At 39.0% G+C, this 21,707-nt stretch overlaps 2 protein-coding genes across 8 annotated transcripts in view; one reads left to right on the forward strand and one right to left on the reverse strand.

Annotated features, from left to right (window-relative positions):
* The window catches only part of drp2 (dystrophin related protein 2), a 302,156-nt gene that overhangs the window by 271,981 nt on the left and 8,468 nt on the right, over window positions 1–21,707 (forward strand). For 2 of the 6 annotated variants that reach the window (XM_061899973.1, XM_061899974.1), the window contains exons 20-24: window positions 6,000–6,065; window positions 11,921–12,043; window positions 16,462–16,699; window positions 19,722–19,839; window positions 19,902–20,310. In XM_061899973.1, coding sequence (XP_061755957.1) covers window positions 6,000–6,065; window positions 11,921–12,043; window positions 16,462–16,699; window positions 19,722–19,839; window positions 19,902–20,152 — 796 coding nt within the window. In that variant the 3' untranslated portion in view covers window positions 20,153–20,310. Of the gene's footprint in view, window positions 1–5,999; window positions 6,066–11,920; window positions 12,044–16,461; window positions 16,700–19,721; window positions 19,840–19,901; window positions 20,518–21,707 lie in introns of those variants that run through there. The other 4 variants (XM_061899976.1, XM_061899977.1, XM_061899975.1 and 1 more) reach the window with 4 other exon arrangements.
* The window catches only part of LOC133552648 (aryl-hydrocarbon-interacting protein-like 1), a 57,187-nt gene continuing 36,577 nt past the window's right edge, over window positions 1,098–21,707 (reverse strand). The window contains exons 10-11 of one of the 2 annotated variants that reach the window (XM_061899979.1): window positions 11,937–12,026; window positions 1,098–5,631 (exon numbers count right to left, since the gene is read on the reverse strand). The gene's annotated coding sequence lies outside the window, so the exon portion shown is untranslated. Of the gene's footprint in view, window positions 5,635–11,936; window positions 12,027–21,707 lie in introns of both variants that reach the window. The other variant, XM_061899980.1, reaches the window with a different exon arrangement.

Consider the following 21,707-nt stretch of genomic DNA (forward strand, 5'->3'; position numbering starts at 1 on the left):
AACCACAGCTGGTGGGGCAACCACAGCTGGTGTGGCAACCACAGTTGGTGGGGCAACCACACCTGGTGTGGCAACCACAGCTGGTGTGGCAACCACAGCTGGTGTGGCAACCACAGCTGGTGTGGCAACCACAGTTGGTGTGGCAACCACAGCTGGTGGGGCAACCACAGCTGGTGCGGCAAGCACAACTGGTGTGGCAACCACAGCTGGTGTGGCAACCACAGTTGGTGTGGCAACCACAGCTGGTGGGGCAACCACAGCTGGTGGGGCAACCACAGCTGGTGCGGCAAGCACAACTGGTGTGGCAACCACAGTTGGTGTGGCAACCACAGCTGGTGTGGCAACTACAGCACACAGTCTCAACGACGGCCTCCTTTTTTTGTCTCTGTTGCACTGACCCAAGCCCACAAGCGCATTGTGTGTGTGTGTGTGTGTGTGTGTGTGTGTGTGTGTGTGTGCGGGTCCACGGTGCCTAGTGGCCCGTCACCCGCCGAACCCATTGGTCACCTGGGAGATTTCGCTGTGGATCAGCGTCTCTTTGACGGCTTACAAGCAGGACGGCTGCCATCCCAAAGGCACGGCCCAAAAACACACGCATTCATTTCGGTGCGTGTGTGTGTGTGTGCTGCAAAGTGTGTTATTGTGTATTACCTCCCCCAAGGTAGTTGCACACTGCTGCTTTTACACGCAGCTGGGGGGGGGGGCACACTCAACAATAGTCCTCTTTCTTTTATGATCTCCTTATCTGTCTTCTTCATCTTCATCTTCTTGTGACTCTCTTCCTTTTAAACCTCTTTGCTCATATTATCTCATATTATGGGCTGCTTTTGCCACTAGCCACCCTCTAAGTCAGTGTTTTTAAACCACTGTGCCGCAGTCTGGTGTGCCGTGGGAGATGAGCTCACTTAACTTTTTTGGGTTCGAAATATATTTTTGCAAAGCAGTAATTCTAGTCTGCAAATGATGTGTTGTTGTTGAGTGTCGGTGATGTCTGGACCTGGGCAGAGCAACCATGTAATACTTTTCCATGTCAGTAGGTGGCAGCCGGGCCTAATTGCTTTGTAGGTGTCAGAAACAGCAGGAGGCAGGAGGCAGGGTGCAGGTAAAAAGGTGTTTAATGCTTAAACCAAAAATAAACAAAAAGTGAGTGCACCTAAGAAAAGGCATTGATGCTGAGGGAAGGCTATGCAGAACTAAACCAAAGCTGAACTGGCTGCAAAGTCAACAAAAACAGAATGCTGGACGACAGCAAAGACTTACTGTGGAGCAAAGACGGCGTCCACAAAGTACATCCAAAAATGACATGACAATCAACAATGTCCCCACAAAGAAAGATAAAAACAAGTGAAATATTCTTGATTGCTAAAACAAAGTAGATGTCGGAAATATCGCTCAAAGGAAGACATGAAACTGCTACAGGAAAATACCCAAAAAAGAGAAAAAGACACCAAAATAGGAGCACAAGACAAGAATTAAAAGACTACACACAGGAAAAGAGCAAATAAGTGCAAATAAGTCAGGGTGTGATGTGACAGGTGGTGACAGTACACCTACTTTGAGACAAGAGCTATAGTCATGCATGCTTGCTTATGCTTTGACCTTTGTCTTGTGTTAGGGTCGGCACCGACCCGTTTTAGTTTTTAAATGCATAAAAACACCACATACATTTATTTTTTTACATCAAAGCTTTTTGACTTTGTCAGGAACCTCTTTGTCAACAAAATAAAACATTTTAATTTTTTTCACCAAATTATAAAATGCTCTGGTAGAAATTATGCCCTTGGTGTTGTTAGGGTCGGTTTCGACCCGGTTATAAAAATAAGATGATAAAGCAATGATATGAGCCAAAACTGAACACACTGACAGCCAGCTCCTCTCCCAATCATGTGAGCTTTAGTGGATTCTCATTTTACCTTCTAATCGTGTACAAAAACAAACAAAAGACGAACACTAAAAGTGTCACTTTTTGCCACTCTGATTTTGTTTTTTATTATTTTTGGAACTAGTAATCTATTTCTCTTAGTTTCATTTGCTTGATTGGTTATTGTTTGTTTGATGTTGGATTTCTGTTGCTGAAAAAAATACTTTTTAGCCTTTTTCTTGAAGTAAATATATATGGGTCGAAATTGACCCGTAACACCATAGATGTTACTATAGTTAAAATTCTTAAAATGAAAAAATTAATAAAACACATTTATTTAAGAGATGTGTTCTAATACCCCTTAGTAATAGTTAGGTAACACAACAACCTTTTTTTTATGTATATGATTCTCTTGAGGTTCGTTTTACCATTTTTGAAAATTGAAATCGAGGGGTATACTGACAAAAAAAAAGGCCCAATGGCCCAAACCAAAAATAATAAAACCAATATTTTCAAGGATAAGGAAGCCTAACGAGGTAACCAAGAGAGGAGAAACAAATTGGATGATAGATAATTGTTTTTAGTGTATTTTACAGCTGATTTAAGACATGGGTCAAAACTGACCCGTTAACATAAGAGATGGTAACAGAAAGCTAACACAAGAGGAAGGTTAAAGTCATATCCAACAATTGCAACAACCACTTTTTACTGTCCACTGAGTTTAGTTTTTGAATGATTTCTGCTGGTGTTGTGCCTCCACATTTTTTCAACGCAAAAAATATGTTTGGGCTGGAAAAAGGTTGAAGAACACAGGTGTAAGTTGCGAGTGACCCTCCATGACCTGCCTTCTCTACGTGCTGTGGCCCAACAAAACTCCTTTTCTTGTATGTTCTTAGTCATCCATCTTTTATTTGCTCAAGGCCTCGTCTATCCTGGCATAACAACGAGGGTGCATTATTTTTAGCATACAAACTGATGATTTTTTCTCTCTCTCCTTTATTTGAAGACTTCTAGAAAGCTGCACCTCTCTTCTTTTTGGCCTTTCTTTTAGTTTTAGTCTTTTGACAAGAATGTGTTTTAGTTCAATTTTAGTCATTTAATATAATTTAGTTTTCGTCCGGTTTTAGTAGAGGATATTCCTCCACATTTTAGCGGAGTAAAACATGAAGTTTAGCAGACAAGGCTTGAAAGCGCTTGAAATAATTATTTTTGCAGAGATTCTCAAAAACTGCATTTCTCACAATATTTCAATAAGTACATCCCACACTAAACGTTATTGGGTTTGATTGTTTTGGCTGAAATTTAACATTTTTTAACACATTTTTTGCACTGCAGTCTGCTGAAAATGATGGAAAGCGCCACTCTACATCACAACTGATGCTGAGGTCAAAGTTGGAATTGCCAAAAAGAAGACATGTTAAGATATTCCACACTCTGCTGCCATCTGGCGACTAAGGTTGATAGTGCACCCTCACAATTTGTCACGTTTCATGCGTCGGGTAAATTGGATAGTTTGGGGCCGTATGAATGGTCTTCCTACTGGACTTGACCACTCATTTGTCAAAATGTAGTCAGCAGCTCAAATTAAAGTGTGGATGAATGACTGGCAGCAGGATGTCAGGAGTTTCACAATAAAAGCACACAGCTTGTGATCACAGTTTGTTTACATTTTGATTCACTTGGTGTTTGATTTCTGTTTTAGCGCCCCTGTTTTGTGTTTCAGTTGCCATGACGGCAGATTACTTTCACCTGCCTGTGATTAGTGTTCGGGACGCTCACCTGCTCCTGGGCACTAATCAGAGAGCCGTCCTCTTGCCTCCCTCGATCTGCTGCTTCTCTTTGCTTCCATGCAACACGTGAGGTGTTTGAGTATGTTTGATTCCTCATTTGTTTACATGCTAAGCTTTCTTCCTAGCTATGCAGTTAGCTTCCTGTGCTATAGGCACACTTGTCTTGTTTATTCTTGTATCCAGTCGGATTTATTGGACATTCAATTATTTCCTGACCTGCGAGCTGCTTCCTTCCTGACGTTCCTCTGCATCTTGAAGAGACCACCTCTGGCATCACAATGCCATGACATTGTAACACGCCTTTTATTGTGGCGATCGTCAGTATTGACTTTTATTGTGGCGATCGTCAGTATTGACTTTTATTGTGGCGATCATCAGTATTGACTTTTATTGTGGCGATCGTCAGTATTGACTTTTATTGTGGCGATCATCAGTATTGACTTTTATTGTGGCGATCATCAGTACTGACAATTATTGTGGCGATCGTCAGTATTGACTTTTATTGTGGCGATCATCAGTACTGACTTTTATTGTGGCGATCATCAGTATTGACTTTTATTGTGACGATCATCAGTACTGACTTTTATTGTGGCGATCATCAGTACTGACTTTTATTGTGGCAATCATCAGTACTGACAATTATTGTGGCGATTGTCAGTATTGACTTTTATTGTGGCGATCATCAGTATTGAATTTTATTGTGGCGATCATCAGTATTGACTTTTATTGTGGCGATCATCAGTATTGACTTTTATTGTGGCGATCATCAGTATTGACTTTTATTGTGGCGATCATCAGCACTGACTTTTATTGCGGCGATCATCAGTACTGACTTTTATTGCGGCGATCATCAGTACTGCCTTTTATTGTGGCGATCATCAGTACTGACTTTTATTGTGGCGATCATCAGTACTGACTTTTATTGTGGCGATCGTCAGTATTGACTTTTATTGTGGCGATCATCAGTATTGACTTTTATTGTGGCGATCATCAGCACTGACTTTTATTGCGGCGATCATCAGTACTGACTTTTATTGCGGCGATCATCAGTACTGACTTTTATTGTGGCGATCATCAGTACTGACTTTTATTGTGGCGATCATCAGTACTGACTTTTATTGTGGCGATCATCAGTATTGACTTTTATTGTGGCGATTATCAGTACTGACTTTTATTGTGGCGATCATCAGTACTGACTTTTATTGTGGCGATCATCAGTACTGACTTTTATTGTGGCGATCATCAGTACTGACTTTTATTGTGGCGATCATCAGTACTGACTTTTATTGTGGCGATCATCAGTATTGACTTTTATTGTTGCGATCATCAGTATTGACTTTTATTTTGGCGATCATCAGTACTGACTTTTATCGTGGTGATTAGTACTGACCTTTATTGTGGCGATCATCAGTACTGACTTTTATTGTGGCGATCGTCAGTATTCACTTTATTTGTGTTATTCCTCTCCTGTCAGCTGATATGTGAATAGGAAGAGAATGGATGTGTTAGGATTTTGCAGGTATGCTACCTCTTCTTCTTCTAGAAGATTCCACCAGGAGGAGTTAGAATGCTAGTTCTTCTTCTTGCACGGGGCGTGTTAAGAAGCATCCCCCACAGTCCCATCATGAGGTGTTTATGAGTGTCATCCACCAGAAGAATGAAGGCAACAATGAGAAGGAGAAGAAGGTTATTGATGGATGCAAGACAGGATGTGTGATGTGGTCTCCATGTCTCCAAGCAGGAATGTGCTGGATGTGATACTTCAGGCAGGAGTTGAAGTAGCCAGCAGTTACTGAATGAAAGCCACACTTGCCTCCCTGACGTCAGTCCTGCTGCTCCACAACATTTTCACACTTTTTAGTTCCCACTTGTAGAAGTCCACTCCCTGGAAGACTTTCTCTCTTCACTTCTGCACTCTTCTCAAGTTTACAGCCAGATCCTTGTCTTTACTTGCAGACCACCACAGCAAACTTGTCCAACCTGCTTCAGGGGAAAAAAGAAAATAAAAAAGAGTCTTGTGTTTGATAAAAAAAGTCTCCCTGGTGTGTCGGCACATCAACCTGTTAATTTACTTCCTTCTGACACTTTCTTCTCTCCTTGCTGTGTAAACTTAGTCTCTGCTGTGTGTGTGTGTGTGTGTGTGTGTGTGTGTGTGTGTGTGTGTGTGTGTGTGTGTGTGTGTGTGTGTGTGTGTGCGTGCGTGCGTGCGTGCGTGCGTGCGTGCGTGCGTGCGTGCGTGCGTGCGTGCGTGCGTGCGTGCGTGCGTGCGTGCGTGCGTGCGTGCGTGCGTGCGTGCGTGCGTGCGTGCGTGTGTGTGTGTGCGTGCGTGTGTGCGTGTGTGTGTGCAGGCTGGCAGAGATGGAGAACCAGAACTGTTCCTTCTTCACAGACAGCCTGTCTCCTGATGAAAGTCTGTGAGTACACCACTAACTCACCTCCTGTTACCTAAACACTCATCCTGTGTGTGTGTGTGTGTGTGTCATCTAATTGTATGTATGTGTGTGTGTGTCATCTAATTGTATGTGTGTGTGTGTGTCATCTAATTGTATGTATGTGTGTGTGTGTCATCTAATTGTATGTGTGTGTGTGTGTCATCTAATTGTGTGTGTGGTTTATCAATCAATCAATGTTTACTTATATATCCCTAGATCACGAGTGTCTCAATGGGCTGCACAAGCCATGTGTATATATATGTATTATATATATATATATATATATATATATATATATATATATATATATATATCCATCCATCCATTTTCTACCGCTTATTCCCTTTTGGGGTCGCGGGGGGCGCTGGCGCCTATCTCAGCTACAATCGGGCGGAAGGCGGGGTACACCCTGGACAAGTCGCCACCTCGTCGTAGGGCCAACACAGATAGACAGACAACATTCACACACTAGGGACAATTTAGTGTTGCCAATCAACCTATCCCCAGGTGCATGTCTTTGGAAGTGGGAGGAAGCCGGAGTACCCGGAGGGAACCCACGCATTCACGGGGAGAACATGCAAACTCCACACAGAAAGATCCCGAGCCTGGATTTGAACCCAGGACTGCAGGACCTTCGTATTGTGAGGCAGACGCACTAACCCCTCTTCCACCGTGAAGCCCATATGTGTGTATATATATATATATATATATATATATATATATATATATATATATATATATATATATATATATATGTATATATATATATATATATATATATATATATATATATATATATATATATATATATATATATACATATATATATATATATGTATATATATATATATATATATATATATATATATATATATATATATATATATATATACAGGACTGTCTCAGAAAATTTTATTATTGTGATAAAGCTCTTTATTTTCTGTAATGCAACTAAAAACATGAAAATGTCATACATTCTGGATTCATTACACATCAACTGAAATATTGCAAGCCTTTTATTATTTTAATATTGCTGATTACGGCATTCAGCTTAAGAAAACTCACAGTGGCTTACACTTGCATGGCATCTCATAAGCTTGACAACACACTGTGTCCAATGTTTTCACAAAGATACAATAAGTCATATTTTTGGTTCCTTTAATAGTTAAAACACATTTACATAATTTCAATCAGTTGATAAAACATTGGCCTTTACAATTATAAAAGCTTTTTTAAAAACATCTACTACTCTGCTAGCATGTCAGCAGACTGGGGTAGATCCTGCTGAAATCTATGTCTTGAATGAATACAGAATCCTTTTGAATCGGAAAAACTTCGTTTTTGAATCAAGAATCGCAAAAATCGATATATAATCGAATCGCGACCCCAAGAATCGATATTGAATCGAATCATGGAATACCCAAAGAATATATATATATATATATATATATATATATATATATATATATATATATATATATATATATATATATATATATATATATATATATCAAACACAGAAACTCTTCATTTAACATAACGTCCTTTTTTGCTGCTTCAACACGGAAAAAGCCAAAGTGAAATAACTTAATTGTTAACTCAAGGTCAATAAAGCCTGTCTTTCCCTCAGACAATATACATCACCTTGAAGCCTCCAGCCAACTTTGTAAATTACATGTCAACCCAAACTGGATTCGAACCCAGCACCCTTTCACCTGAGTCAACAGTCTTAACCACTGGGCTATCCTGGGTCTTGTGGAGTTTGTATTTTTTTTCATACACAAATGTAATCCAGGACTCCTGGCTCAGTAATTAATGATGAGGTAGGATAAAATAAAACTCATTCAGAGCAGGGTTTGAACCCAGGACCTTTCAGTCCGAGTCAGAAGTCTTAACCACTGGCCTAACCTTGCTCTTGTGAAGTGTTGATTTCTTTCCATACAAAAATGTTATCTACAACCCCTGGCGCACTGAAGTATGATGAGGTGGAATAAAAGACTACCAAACAGAGTGGGATTTGAACGCAGTACTTGTTGTTCTATTTCAACAGTCTTAACCCCTGGGCTATCCTGGGTCATGTATTGTTATGATTTTGATCGAGGGTGATTGGTCAAATGGAAAGGATAATTTTGCCACACCTCGTGTGTGTGTGACAATCATTGGTACTTTAACTTTAACTTTTAACTATAGCTGAAAAAATAGTACAATAGCAATAGGAGAGACGATTCATCCCTGAACACTATGGAGTTTACGTAGGTTTTATGAAGCAGTTACATTATTATATCAAGAATATATGTGTGTGTGTATATATATATATATATATATATATATATATATATATATATATATATATATCTGCGATGAGGTGGCGACTTGTCCAGGGTGTACCCCGCCTTCCGCCCGATTGTAGCTGAGATAGGCGCCAGCGCCCCCCGCGACCCCAAAAGGGAATAAGCGGTAGAAAATGGATGGATGGATATATATATATATATATATATATATATATATATATATATAATATATATATATATATATATATATATATATATATATATACAGGACTGTCTCAGAACATTTGATTATTGTGATAAAGTCCTTTATTTTCTGTAATGCAACTAAAAACATGAAAATGTCATACATTCTGGATTCATTACACATCAACTGAAATATTGCAAGCCTTTTATTATTTTAATATTGCTGATTACGGCATTCAGCTTAAGAAAACTCACAGTGGCTTACACTTGCATGGCATCTCATAAGCTTGACAACAAACTGTGTCCAATGTTGTCACAAAGATAAAGTAAGTCATATTTGTGGTTCCTTTAATAGTTAAAACACATTTACATTATTGCAATCAGTTGATAAAACATTGTCCTTTACAATTATAAAAGCTTTTTTAAAAACATCTACTACTCTGCTAGCATGTCAGCAGACTGGGGTAGATCCTGCTGAAATCTATGTCTTGAATGAATACAGAATCCTTTTGAATCGGAAAAATATCGTTTTTGAATCAAGAATCGCAAAAATCGATATATGATCGAATCGCGACCCCAAGAATCGATATTGAATCAAATCATGGAATACCCAAAGAATCGCAGCCCTAATATATATATATATATATATATATATATATATATATATATATATATATATATCAAACACAGAAACTCTTCATTTAACATAACGTCCTTTTTTGCTGCTTCAACACAGAAAAAGCCAAAGTGAAATAACTTAATTGTTAACTGTAGGTCAATAAAGCCTGTCTTTCCCTCAGACAGACAGGGCTTTGCTGTCCGTAACACACACCCATGCACATGCTCCCAAAAAGGACTGCAAGTGATGGATGTAGAACAAATAACTGTCAAAATAGAGCGAAGCCAAGACCCAGGATAGCTCAATGGTTAAGGCTGCTACCTTCCAAACAATACTACTGGGTTCAAATCCATAACTTGGAAGATCTTGTTTTTTGTTTTGTATCGACCATAGTTCACTGATTACATTTGTATATGAGCGAAAACCAATGCTGAAAGGGACCCAGGATGGTTCAATGGTTAAGACTGCTGCCTCTAATGCGGTACTACTGGGTTCAAATCCTTAACTTGGAAGAGCTTGTTTTTTGTTTCGCATCGATCATAGTTCACTGATTACATTTGTATATGAGCGCAAACATATGTTAAAAGCAATCCAGGACGGCTCAATGGTTAAGCCTCCTGCCTTTCGTGCGGTACTACTGGGTTCAAATCCACAACTCAGAAGATATTGTTTTTTGTTTTGCATCGATCATAGTTCACTGATTACATTTGTATATGAGCGAAAACCAAACCTTAATGGGACCCAGGATAGCTCAATGGTCAACACCGTGGGTTCATAATACAGGGGTAGTGAGTTCAAATCCCATACATGGACTCAGAAATGTGACTGTATGGCGTCAAGACGACATACATTGTGGGGTGTTTCATCTCCCCCACACAGAGTAATGTTATGTGCTAGTTGTTTGACTAACTTATAGTTCAAAAATTCACTAAACACTAAGGATAATAATAATCAAAAATAAATTGTCAAAAAGTCAATGATGACACCTCAGGGGTTACCTGTGAGTGAGTGTGAGAATGAATGAGTGTGTGGGAGTGAATGTAATTCCTGAGGTGGTTGGGAATAGGAATATAAAGATAATAAAAAAAAGAGCGTTTGCCAATGACCTCTCCTGGGTACAATTAAAATAAAATAGGTTAATTGTAATTGGATAAAAAAAAAAAAAAACTTTACTAAATAATTATTTTTAACATTATATGGGAGAGGTGACTCAGTCACAATATATGTCACCTTGAAGCCTCCAGCCAACTTTGTAAATTACATGTCAACCCAAACTGGATTCGAACCCAGCACCCTTTCACTTGAGTCAACAGTCTTACCCACTGGGCTATCCTGGGTCTTGTGGAGTTTGTATTTTTTTTTCATACACAAATGTAATCCAGGACTCCTGGCTCAGTAATTAATGATGAGGTAGGATAAAAAAAAAAACTCATTCAGAGCAGGGTTTGAACCCAGGACCTTTCAGTCCGAGTGAGCAGTCTTAACCACTGGCCTAACCTTGCTCTTGTGAAGTGTAGATTTCTTTCCATACACAAATGTTATCTACGACCCCTGGCGCACTAAAGTATGATGAGGTGGAATAAAAGACTACCAAACAGAGTGGGATTCGAACCCAGTACTTGTTGTTCTATTTCAACAGTCTTAACCACTGGGCTATCCTGGGTCATGCGCTGTTATGATTTTGATCAAGGGTGATTGGTCAAATGGAAAGGATAATTTTGCCACACCTCGTGTGTGTGACAATCCTTGGTACTTTAACTTTAAATTTTAACTATAGCTAAAAAAATAGTACAATAGCAATAGGAGAGACTATTCATCCCTGAACACTATGGAGTTTACATAGGCTTTATGAAGCAGTTACATTATCATATCAAGAATATATATATATATATATATATATATATATATATATATATATATGTGTGTGTGTGTTTGTGTGTGTAAACGTATATATATATATATATATATATATATATATATATATACTGTATATATCAATCAATCAATCAATGTTTACTTATATAGCCCTAAATCACTAATGTCTCAAAGGGCTGCACAAACCGCAACACAAACCACTACGACATCCTCGGTAGGCCCACTAAGGGCAAGGAAAACTCACACCCAGTGGGACGTCGGTGACAATGATGACTATGAGAACCTTGGAGAGGAGGAAAGCAATGGATGTCAAGTGGGTCTAACATGATACTCTGAAAGTTCAATCCATAATGGATCCAACACAGCAGCGAGAGTCCAGTCCAAAGCGAATCCAACACAGCAGCGAGAGTCCCGTTCACAGCGGAGCCAGCAGGAAACCATCCCAAGCGGAGTATATACAGTACATACCCAAGTATGTACTGTATATACTTTCCAAGTCAAAAAGTTTGGACTCCCCTGGTCTAAAGTGTCCTGATCACTAAGCATATCAAGCCCCGCCTTTACCAGTTCAGGTAACGGAGCATGTGCACTCAAAGTAAGAGAAGATTACACATTGACTTTATTATAATAATAATAATAATACTAATAATGATAATAATTATAAAAAATAATAATAATAATTGACAACAGCTGGTTAATGGAGGAGTATTTAAAGGTGATGTAGATATTTGATGGATGTGAGTGACAGAACAAAGTCTGACAGCACGACACACACACACACACACACACACACACACACACACACACACACACACACATCTGCCTGCCTGCCAGTGTTGTTGTGAGCTCAGTGTGTTGTTTCCCCTCAGAGACGAAGACCAGTACCTGCTGCGTCACCTGGACCAGGACTCTCCCATGCTGCTGGTCCACCTGGAACACCAGGACCAGGAGCAGCTCCATTGCACCTTGGCCCGCCTGGAGGAGGAGAACAGGTCAGTCATTATTCTCTACAACTCTATGATGTATTCTTCTATTATAATCACATTATCTTCTGTATTATCTCTTTACTAAACACTACAGTATTTACAGTCAAATACTGACGGGTGTGTTTACTAAACACTACAGTATTTACACTCAAATACTGACAGTGTGTTTACTAAACACTACAGTATTTACACTCAAATACTGACAGTGTGTTTACTAAACACTACAGTATTTACACTCAAATACTGACTGTGTTTACTAAACACTACAGTATTTACACTCAAATACTGACAGTGTGTTTACTAAACACTACAGTATTTACAGTCAAATACTGACGGGTGGGTTTACTAAACACTACAGTATTTACACTCAAATACTGACGGGTGTGTTTACTAAACACTACAGTATTTAAACTCAAATACTGACGGGTGTGTTTACTAAACACTACATTATTTACACTCAAATACTGACAGTGTGTTTACTAAACACTACAGTATTTACACTCAAATACTGACAGTGTGTTTACTAAACACTACAGTATTTACACTCAAATACTGACGGGTGTGTTTACTAAACACTACAGTATTTACACTCAAATACTGACTGTGTTTACTAAACACTACAGTAATTACACTCAAATACTGATTGTGTTTACTAAACACTACAGTATTTACACTCAAATACTGACGGGTGTGTTTACTAAACACTACAGTATTTACACTCAAATACTGACGGGTGTGTTTACTAAACACTACAGTATTTAAACTCAAATACTGACGGGTGTGTTTACTAAACACTACAGTATTTACACTCAAATACTGACAGTGTGTTTACTAAACACTACAGTATTTACACTCCAATACTGACAGTGTGTTTACTAAACACTACAGTATTTACACTCAAATACTGACGGGTGTGTTTACTAAACACTACAGTATTTACACTCAAATACTGACTGTGTTTACTAAACACTACAGTATTTACACTCAAATACTGACTGTGTTTACTAAACACTACAGTATTTACAGTCAAATACTGACGGGTGTGTTTACTAAACACTACAGTATTTACACTCAAATACTGACGGGTGTGTTTACTAAACACTACAGTATTTACACTCAAATACTGACAGTGTGTTTACTAAACACTACAGTATTTACACTCAAATACTGACAGTGTGTTTACTAAACACTACAGTATTTACACTCAAATACTGACGGGTGTGTTTACTAAACACTACAGTATTTACACTCAAATACTGACAGTGTGTTTACTAAACACTACAGTATTTACACTCAAATACTGAATGTGTTTACTAAACACTACAGTATTTACACTCAAATACTGACGGGTGTGTTTACTAAACACTACAGTATTTACACTCAAATACTGACGGGTGTGTTTACTAAACACTACAGTATTTAAACTCAAATACTGACGGGTGTGTTTACTAAACACTACAGTATTTACACTCAAACACTGACAGTGTGTTTATTAAACACTACAGTATTTACACTCAAATACTGACAGTGTGTTTACTAAACACTACAGTATTTACACTCAAATACTGACAGTGTGTTTACTAAACACTACAGTATTTACACTCAAACACTGACGGGTGTGTTTACTAAACACTACAGTATTTACACTCAAACACTGACGGGTGTGTTTACTAAACACTACAGTATTTACACTCAAATACTGACAGTGTGTTTACTAAACACTACAGTATTTACACTCAAATACTGACTGTGTTTACTAAACTACAGTATTTACACTTAAATACTGACGGGTGTGTTTACTAAACACTACAGTATTTACACTCAAATACTGACAGTGTGTTTACTAAACACTACAGTATTTACATTCACATACTGAGAGTGTGTTTACTAAACACTACAGTATTTACACTCAAATACTGACTGTGTACTAAACTGCAGTATTTACACTCAAATACTGACGGGTGTGTTTACTAAACACTACAGTATTTACACTCAAATACTGACAGTGTGTTTACTAAACACTACAGTATTTACACTCAAATACTGACGGGTGTGTTTACTAAACACTACAGTATTTACAGTCAAACACTGACAGTGTGTTTACTAAACACTACAGTATTTACACTCAAACACTGACGGGTGTGTTTACTAAACACTACAGTATTTACAGTCAAACACTGACAGTGTGTTTACTGAACACTACAGTATTTACACTCAAACACTGACGGGTGTGTTTACTAAACACTACAGTATTTACAGTCAAACACTGACAGTGTGTTTACTAAACACTACAGTATTTACACTCAAATACTGACAGTGTGTTTACTAAACACTACAGTATTTACACTCAAATACTGACTGTGTTTACTAAACTACAGTATTTACACTTAAATACTGACGGGTGTGTTTACTAAACACTACAGTATTTACACTCAAATACTGACAGTGTGTTTACTAAACACTACAGTATTTACACTCAAATACTGACTGTGTTTACTAAACTACAGTATTTACACTTAAATACTGACGGGTGTGTTTTCTAAACACTACAGTATTTACACTCAAATACTGACAGTGTGTTTACTAAACACTACAGTATTTACACTCAAATACTGACTGTGTTTACTAAACTACAGTATTTACACTTAAATACTGACGGGTGTGTTTACTAAACACTACAGTATTTACACTCAAATACTGACAGTGTGTTTACTAAACACTACAGTATTTACACTCAAATACTGACAGTGTGTTTACTAAACACTACAGTATTTACACTCAAATACTGACTGTGTTTACTAAACTGCAGTATTTACACTCAAATACTGACGGGTGTGTTTACTAAACACTACAGTATTTACACTCAAATACTGACAGTGTGTTTACTAAACACTACAGTATTTACACTTAAATACTGACGGGTGTGTTTACTAAACACTACAGTATTTACAGTCAAACACTGACAGTGTGTTTACTAAACACTACAGTATTTACACTCAAACACTGACGGGTGTGTTTACTAAACACTACAGTATTTACACTCAAATACTGACAGTGTGTTTACTAAACACTACAGTATTTACACTCAAATACTGACGGGTGTGTTTACTAAACACTACAATATTTACACTCAAATACTGACAGTGTGTTTACTAAACACTACAGTATTTACACTCAAATACTGACGGGTGTGTTTACTAAACACTACAGTATTTACACTCAAATACTGACGGGTGTGTTTACTAAACACTACAGTATTTACACTCAAATACTGACAGTGTGTTTACTAAACACTACAGTATTTACAGTCAAACACTGACAGTGTGTTTACTAAACACTACAGTATTTACACTCAAACACTGACGGGTGTGTTTACTAAACACTACAGTATTTACACTCAAATACTGACAGTGTGTTTACTAAACACTACAGTATTTACACTCAAATACTGACGGGTGTGTTTACTAAACACTACAATATTTACACTCAAATACTGACAGTGTGTTTACTAAACACTACAGTATTTACACTCAAATACTGACAGTGTGTTTACTAAACACTACAGTATTTACACTCAAATACTGACGGGTGTGTTTACTAAAAACTACAGTATTTACACTCAAATACTGAGGGGTGTGTTTACTAAACACTACAGTATTTACACTCAAATACTGACAGTGTGTTTACTAAACACTACAATATTTACACATAAATACTGACGGGTGTGTTTACTAAACACTACAGTATTTACACTCAAATACTGACAGTGTGTTTACTAAACACTACAATATTTACACTCAAATACTGACGGGTGTGTTTACTAAACACTACAGTATTTACACTCAAATACTGACAGTGTTTACTAAACTACAGTATTTACACTCAAATACTGACGGGTGTGTTTACTAAACACTACAGTATTTACACTCAAATACTGACGGGTGTGTTTATTAAACACTACAGTATTTACACTCAAATACTGACGGGTGTGTTTACTAAACACTACAGTATTTACACTCAAATACTGACGGGTGTGTTTATTAAACACTACAGTATTTACACTCAAATACTGACGGGTGTGTTTACTAAACACTACAGTATTTACACTCAAATACTGACGGGTGTGTTTACTAAACACTACAGTATTTACACTCAAATACTGACGGGTGTGTTTACTAAACACTACAGTATTTACACGTCATTAGGCGTCAGTCAGAAGAGGAACTACCACAGGGACCATGCCCGGGACTTATTTGCTGCTTTGACAGACTTAAAAAAACTTCCTGACTTTCCTGATCTTCAAGGTTTCTAACAATGTTCCTGCTGCACAGACAAGAAGATGAGGAGACGTCACCTCTTCAACTTAGTGGTCTCGCACTCAACTTAGTGGCTTTGCTTGAAGGAGGTCTGCGTGGTCCCTGCAGGGTACTGCAAGGCGAGTACCGTCGCCTCCAGTGGAAACACGAGGAGGCGGCGTCCTTCCCCATGCTGACCGAGGCCGGCGAGGCCATCGTGGACGAGCAGCAAGACGAAGAGCTCCTGGCTGAGGCTCGGGTGCTGCGCCAACACAAGACCAGGCTGGAGACCCGCATGCAGATCCTGGAGGACCACAACAAGCAACTGGAGTCTCAGCTGCACAGACTCAGAGAGCTTCTGCTCCAGGTAGGATTCCTGGTGGATACTTTCTTATTTCCACCCGACTAACTGTTCATGTAGAACTGGATACTTTCATACTTCCACCTGACTAACTGTTCATGTAGAACTTGATACTTTCATACTTCCACCTGACTAACTGTTCATGTAGAACTGGATACTTTCCTAGCTCCACCTGACTAACTGTTCATGTAGAACTGGATACTTTCATACTTCCACCTGACTAACTGTTCATGTAGAACTTGATACTTTCATACTTCCACCTGACTAACTGTTCATGTAGAACTTGATACTTTCCTAGCTCCATATGACAAACTGTTGATGTAGAACTGGATACTTTCATACTTCCACCTGACTAACTGTTCATGTAGAACTGGATACTTTCCTAGCTCCACCTGACTAACTGTTGATGTAGAACTGGATACTTTCATACTTCCACCTGACTAACTGTTCATATAGAACTGGATACTTTCCTAGCTCCACCTGACTAACTGTTGATGTAGAACTGGATACTTTCATACTTCCACCTGACTAACTGTTCATGTAGAACTTGATACTTTCCTAGCTCCATATGACTAACTGTTGATGTAGAACTGGATACTTTCATACTTCCACCTGACTAACTGTTCATGTAGAACTGGATACTTTCCTAGCTCCACCTGACTAACTGTTGATGTAGAACTGGATACTTTCATACTTCCACCTGACTAACTGTTCATGTAGAACTTGATACTTTCATACTTCCACCTGACTAACTGTTCACGTAGAACTGGATACTTTCATACTTCCACCTGACTAACTGTTCATGTAGAACTTGATACTTTCATACTTCCACCTGACTAACTGTTCATGTAGAACTTGATACTTTCCTAGCTCCACCTGACTAACTGTTCATGTAGAACTGGATACTTTCATACTTCCACCTGACTAACTGTTCATGTAGAACTTGATACTTTCATACTTCCACCTGACTAACTGTTCATGTAGAACTTGATACTTTCCTACCTCCACCTGACTAACTGTTCATGTAGAACTTGATACTTTCATACTTCCACCTGACTAACTGTTCATGTAGAACTTGATACTTTCATACTTCCACCTGACTAACTGTTCATGTAGAACTTGATACTTTCATACTTCCACCAGACTAACTGTTCATGTAGAACTTGATACTTTCATACTTCCACCTGACTAACTGTTCATGTAGAACTTGATACTTTCCTAGCTCCACCTGACTAACTGTTCATTTAGAACTGGATACTTTCATACCTCCACCTGACTAACTGTTCATGTAGAACTTGATACTTTCATACTTCCACCTGACTAACTGTTCATGTAGAACTTGATACTTTCCTAGCTCCACCTGACTAACTGTTCATGTAGAACTTGATACTTTCCTACCTCCACCTGACTAACTGTTCATGTAGAACTTGATACTTTCATACTTCCACCTGACTAACTGTTCATGTAGAACTTGATACTTTCATACTTCCACCTGACTAACTGTTCATGTAGAACTTGATACTTTCATACTTCCACCAGACTAACTGTTCATGTAGAACTTGATACTTTCATACTTCCACCTGACTAACTGTTCATGTAGAACTTGATACTTTCCTAGCTCCACCTGACTAACTGTTCATTTAGAACTGGATACTTTCATACCTCCACCTGACTAACTGTTCATGTAGAACTTGATACTTTCATACTTCCACCTGACTAACTGTTCATGTAGAACTTGATACTTTCCTAGCTCCACCTGACTAACTGTTCATGTAGAACTGGATACTTTCATACTTCCACCTGACTAACTGTTCATGTAGAACTTGATACTTTCATACTTCCACCTGACTAACTGTTCATGTAGAACTTGATACTTTCCTAGCTCCACCTGACTAACTGTTCATGTAGAACTGGATACTTTCATACTTCCACCTGACTAACTGTTCATGTAGAACTTGATACTTTCCTAGCTCCACCTGACTAACTGTTCATGTAGAACTGGATACTTTCATACTTCCACCTGACTAACTGTTCATGTAGAACTTGATACTTTCATACCTCCACCTGACTAACTGTTCATGTAGAACTTAATACTTTCATACTTCCACCAGACTAACTGTTCATGTAGAACTTGATACTTTCATACTTCCACCTGACTAACTGTTCATGTAGAACTTGATACTTTCCTAGCTCCACCTGACTAACTGTTCATTTAGAACTGGATACTTTCATACCTCCACCTGACTAACTGTTCATGTAGAACTTGATACTTTCATACTTCCACCTGACTAACTGTTCATGTAGAACTTGATACTTTCCTAGCTCCACCTGACTAACTGTTCATGTAGAACTGGATACTTTCATACTTCCACCTGACTAACTGTTCATGTAGAACTGGATACTTTCATACTTCCACCTGACTAACTGTTCATGTAGAACTGGATACTTTCCTATCTCCACCTGACTAACTGTTCATGTAGAACTGGATACTTTCATACTTCCACCTGACTAACTGTTCATGTAGAACTGGATACTTTCATACTTCCACCTGACTAACTGTTCATGTAGAACTTGATACTTTCATACCTCCACCTGACTAACTGTTCATGTAGAACTGGATACTTTCATACTTCCACCTGACTAACTGTTCATGTAGAACTTGATACTTTCCTAGCTCCACCTGACTAACTGTTCATGTAGAACTTGATACTTTCATACCTCCACGTGACTAACTGTTCATGTAGAACTTAATACTTTCATACCTCCACCTGACTAACTGTTCATGTAGAACTGGATACTTTCATACCTCCACGTGACTAACTGTTCATGTAGAACTTGATACTTTCATACCTCCACCTGACTAACTGTTCATATAGAACTTGATACTTTCCTAGCAGTGCCACACTAGAGATAGATGGCAGTGCCACACTAGAGATAGATGTCAGTGCCACATAAGAGATCGATGGCAGTGCCAGAGTAGAGTCCTTAGTCCAGATGTGTAAAATGTATGTTTGGATGTTGTGAACAGCCCAGAGAGGATTGGGAGACCACCGGATCAGAAGCGTCCACCTTGTCGTCACCTGTGTCTGCAGGGGGTCAGCAGGGTCAGCAGGGGGGCGTGGCCAGCAGGGACACAGAAGCAGCAGGTGAGTAGCAGCCAGATGGCAAGGTCACAAAGGTCATGGGAGTCACAGTGGGCATGTGTCAGGTGACCAGATGGAAGATGAGCAGGACACGGTGATGCAGCTGCAGGAGGTCATCGAGCAGCTGAGGAACGTCTTCCCCTCCGAACCAGGTCAGTTCACTAAAACCTCTGAACCAGGTCAGCTCACTAAAACCTCTGAACCAGGTCAGTTCACTAAAACCTCTGAACCAGGTCAACTCACTAAAACCTTTGAACCAGGTCAGTTTATTAAAACCTCAGACAGCATGGCATTCTGGTCAGCACACACTAGCTAGTGACAACTAGTCAGCACACACTAGTTAGTGACAACTAGTCATCACACACTAGTTAGTGACAACTGGTCTGCACACATTAGTTAGTGACAACTGGTCATCACAGACTGCTTAGTGACCACTAGTCATCACATACTAGTTAGTGACAACTGGTCATCACACATTAGTTCGTGACAACTGGTCATCACAGACTGCTTAGTGACCACTAGTCATCACATACTAGTTAGTGACAACTGGTCAGCACACATTAGTTAGTGACAACTGGTCATCACAGACTAGTTAGTGACAACTGGTCATCACAGACTAGTTAGTGACAACACGTCATCACACACTAGTTAGTGACAACTGGTCATCACATACTAGTTAGTGACAACTGGTCAGCACACATTAGTTAGTGACAACTGGTCATCACAGACTGCTTAGTGACCACTAGTCATCACATACTAGTTAGTGACCACTAGTCATCACATACTAGTTAGTGACCACTAGTCATCACATACTAGTTAGTGAAAACTGGTCAGCACACATTAGTTAGTGACAACTGGTCATCACAGACTAGTTAGTGACAACACGTCATCACACACTAGTTAGTGACAACTGGTCATCACACATTAGTTAGTGACAACTGGTCAGTACACATTAGTTAGTGACAACTACTCATCACATACTAGTTAGTGACCATTAGTCATCACAGACTAGTTAGTGACAACAAGTCATCACACACTAGTTAGTGACAACTGGTCATCACACACTAGTTAGTGACAACAAGTCATCACACACTAGTTAGTGACAACTGGTCAGCACACATTAGTTAGTGACAACTGGTCATCACAGACTGCTTAGTGACAACTAGTCATCACACACTAGTTTGTGACAATTGGTCAGCACACATTAGTTAGTGACAACTGGTCAGCACACATTAGTTAGTGACAACTAGTCATCACAGACTAGTTAGTGACCACTGGTCATCACATACTAGTTAGTGACAACTGGTAAGCGCACATTAGTTAGTGACAACTGGTCATCACAGACTGCTTAATGACCACTAGTCATCACACACTAGTTAGTGACAACTGGTCAACACACATTAGTTAGTGACAACTGATCATCACAGGCTACTTAGTGACCACTAGTCATCACACACTAGTTAGTGACAACTGGTCAGCACACATTAGTTAGTTACAACTGGTCAGCCCACATTAGTTAGTGACAACTAGTCGCCACAGACTACTTAGTGACCACTAGTCATCACATACTAGTTAGTGACAACTGGTCAGCACACATTAGTTAGTGACAACTGGTCATCACAGACTGCTTAATGACCACTAGTCATCACACACTAGTTAGTGACAACTGGTCAGCACACATTAGTTAGTGACAACTGGTCAGCACACATTAGTTAGTGACAACTAGTCATCACAGACTAGTTAGTGACCACTAGTCATCACACACTAGTTGTTGACAACTGGTCAGCACACATTAGTGACAACTGGTCATCACAGACTGCTTAGTGACCACTAGTCATCACATACTAGTTAGTGACAACTGGTCAGCACAC

This window comes from Nerophis ophidion, linkage group LG05 (assembly GCF_033978795.1).
Source record: "Nerophis ophidion isolate RoL-2023_Sa linkage group LG05, RoL_Noph_v1.0, whole genome shotgun sequence".
Taxonomy (NCBI): domain Eukaryota; kingdom Metazoa; phylum Chordata; class Actinopteri; order Syngnathiformes; family Syngnathidae; genus Nerophis; species Nerophis ophidion.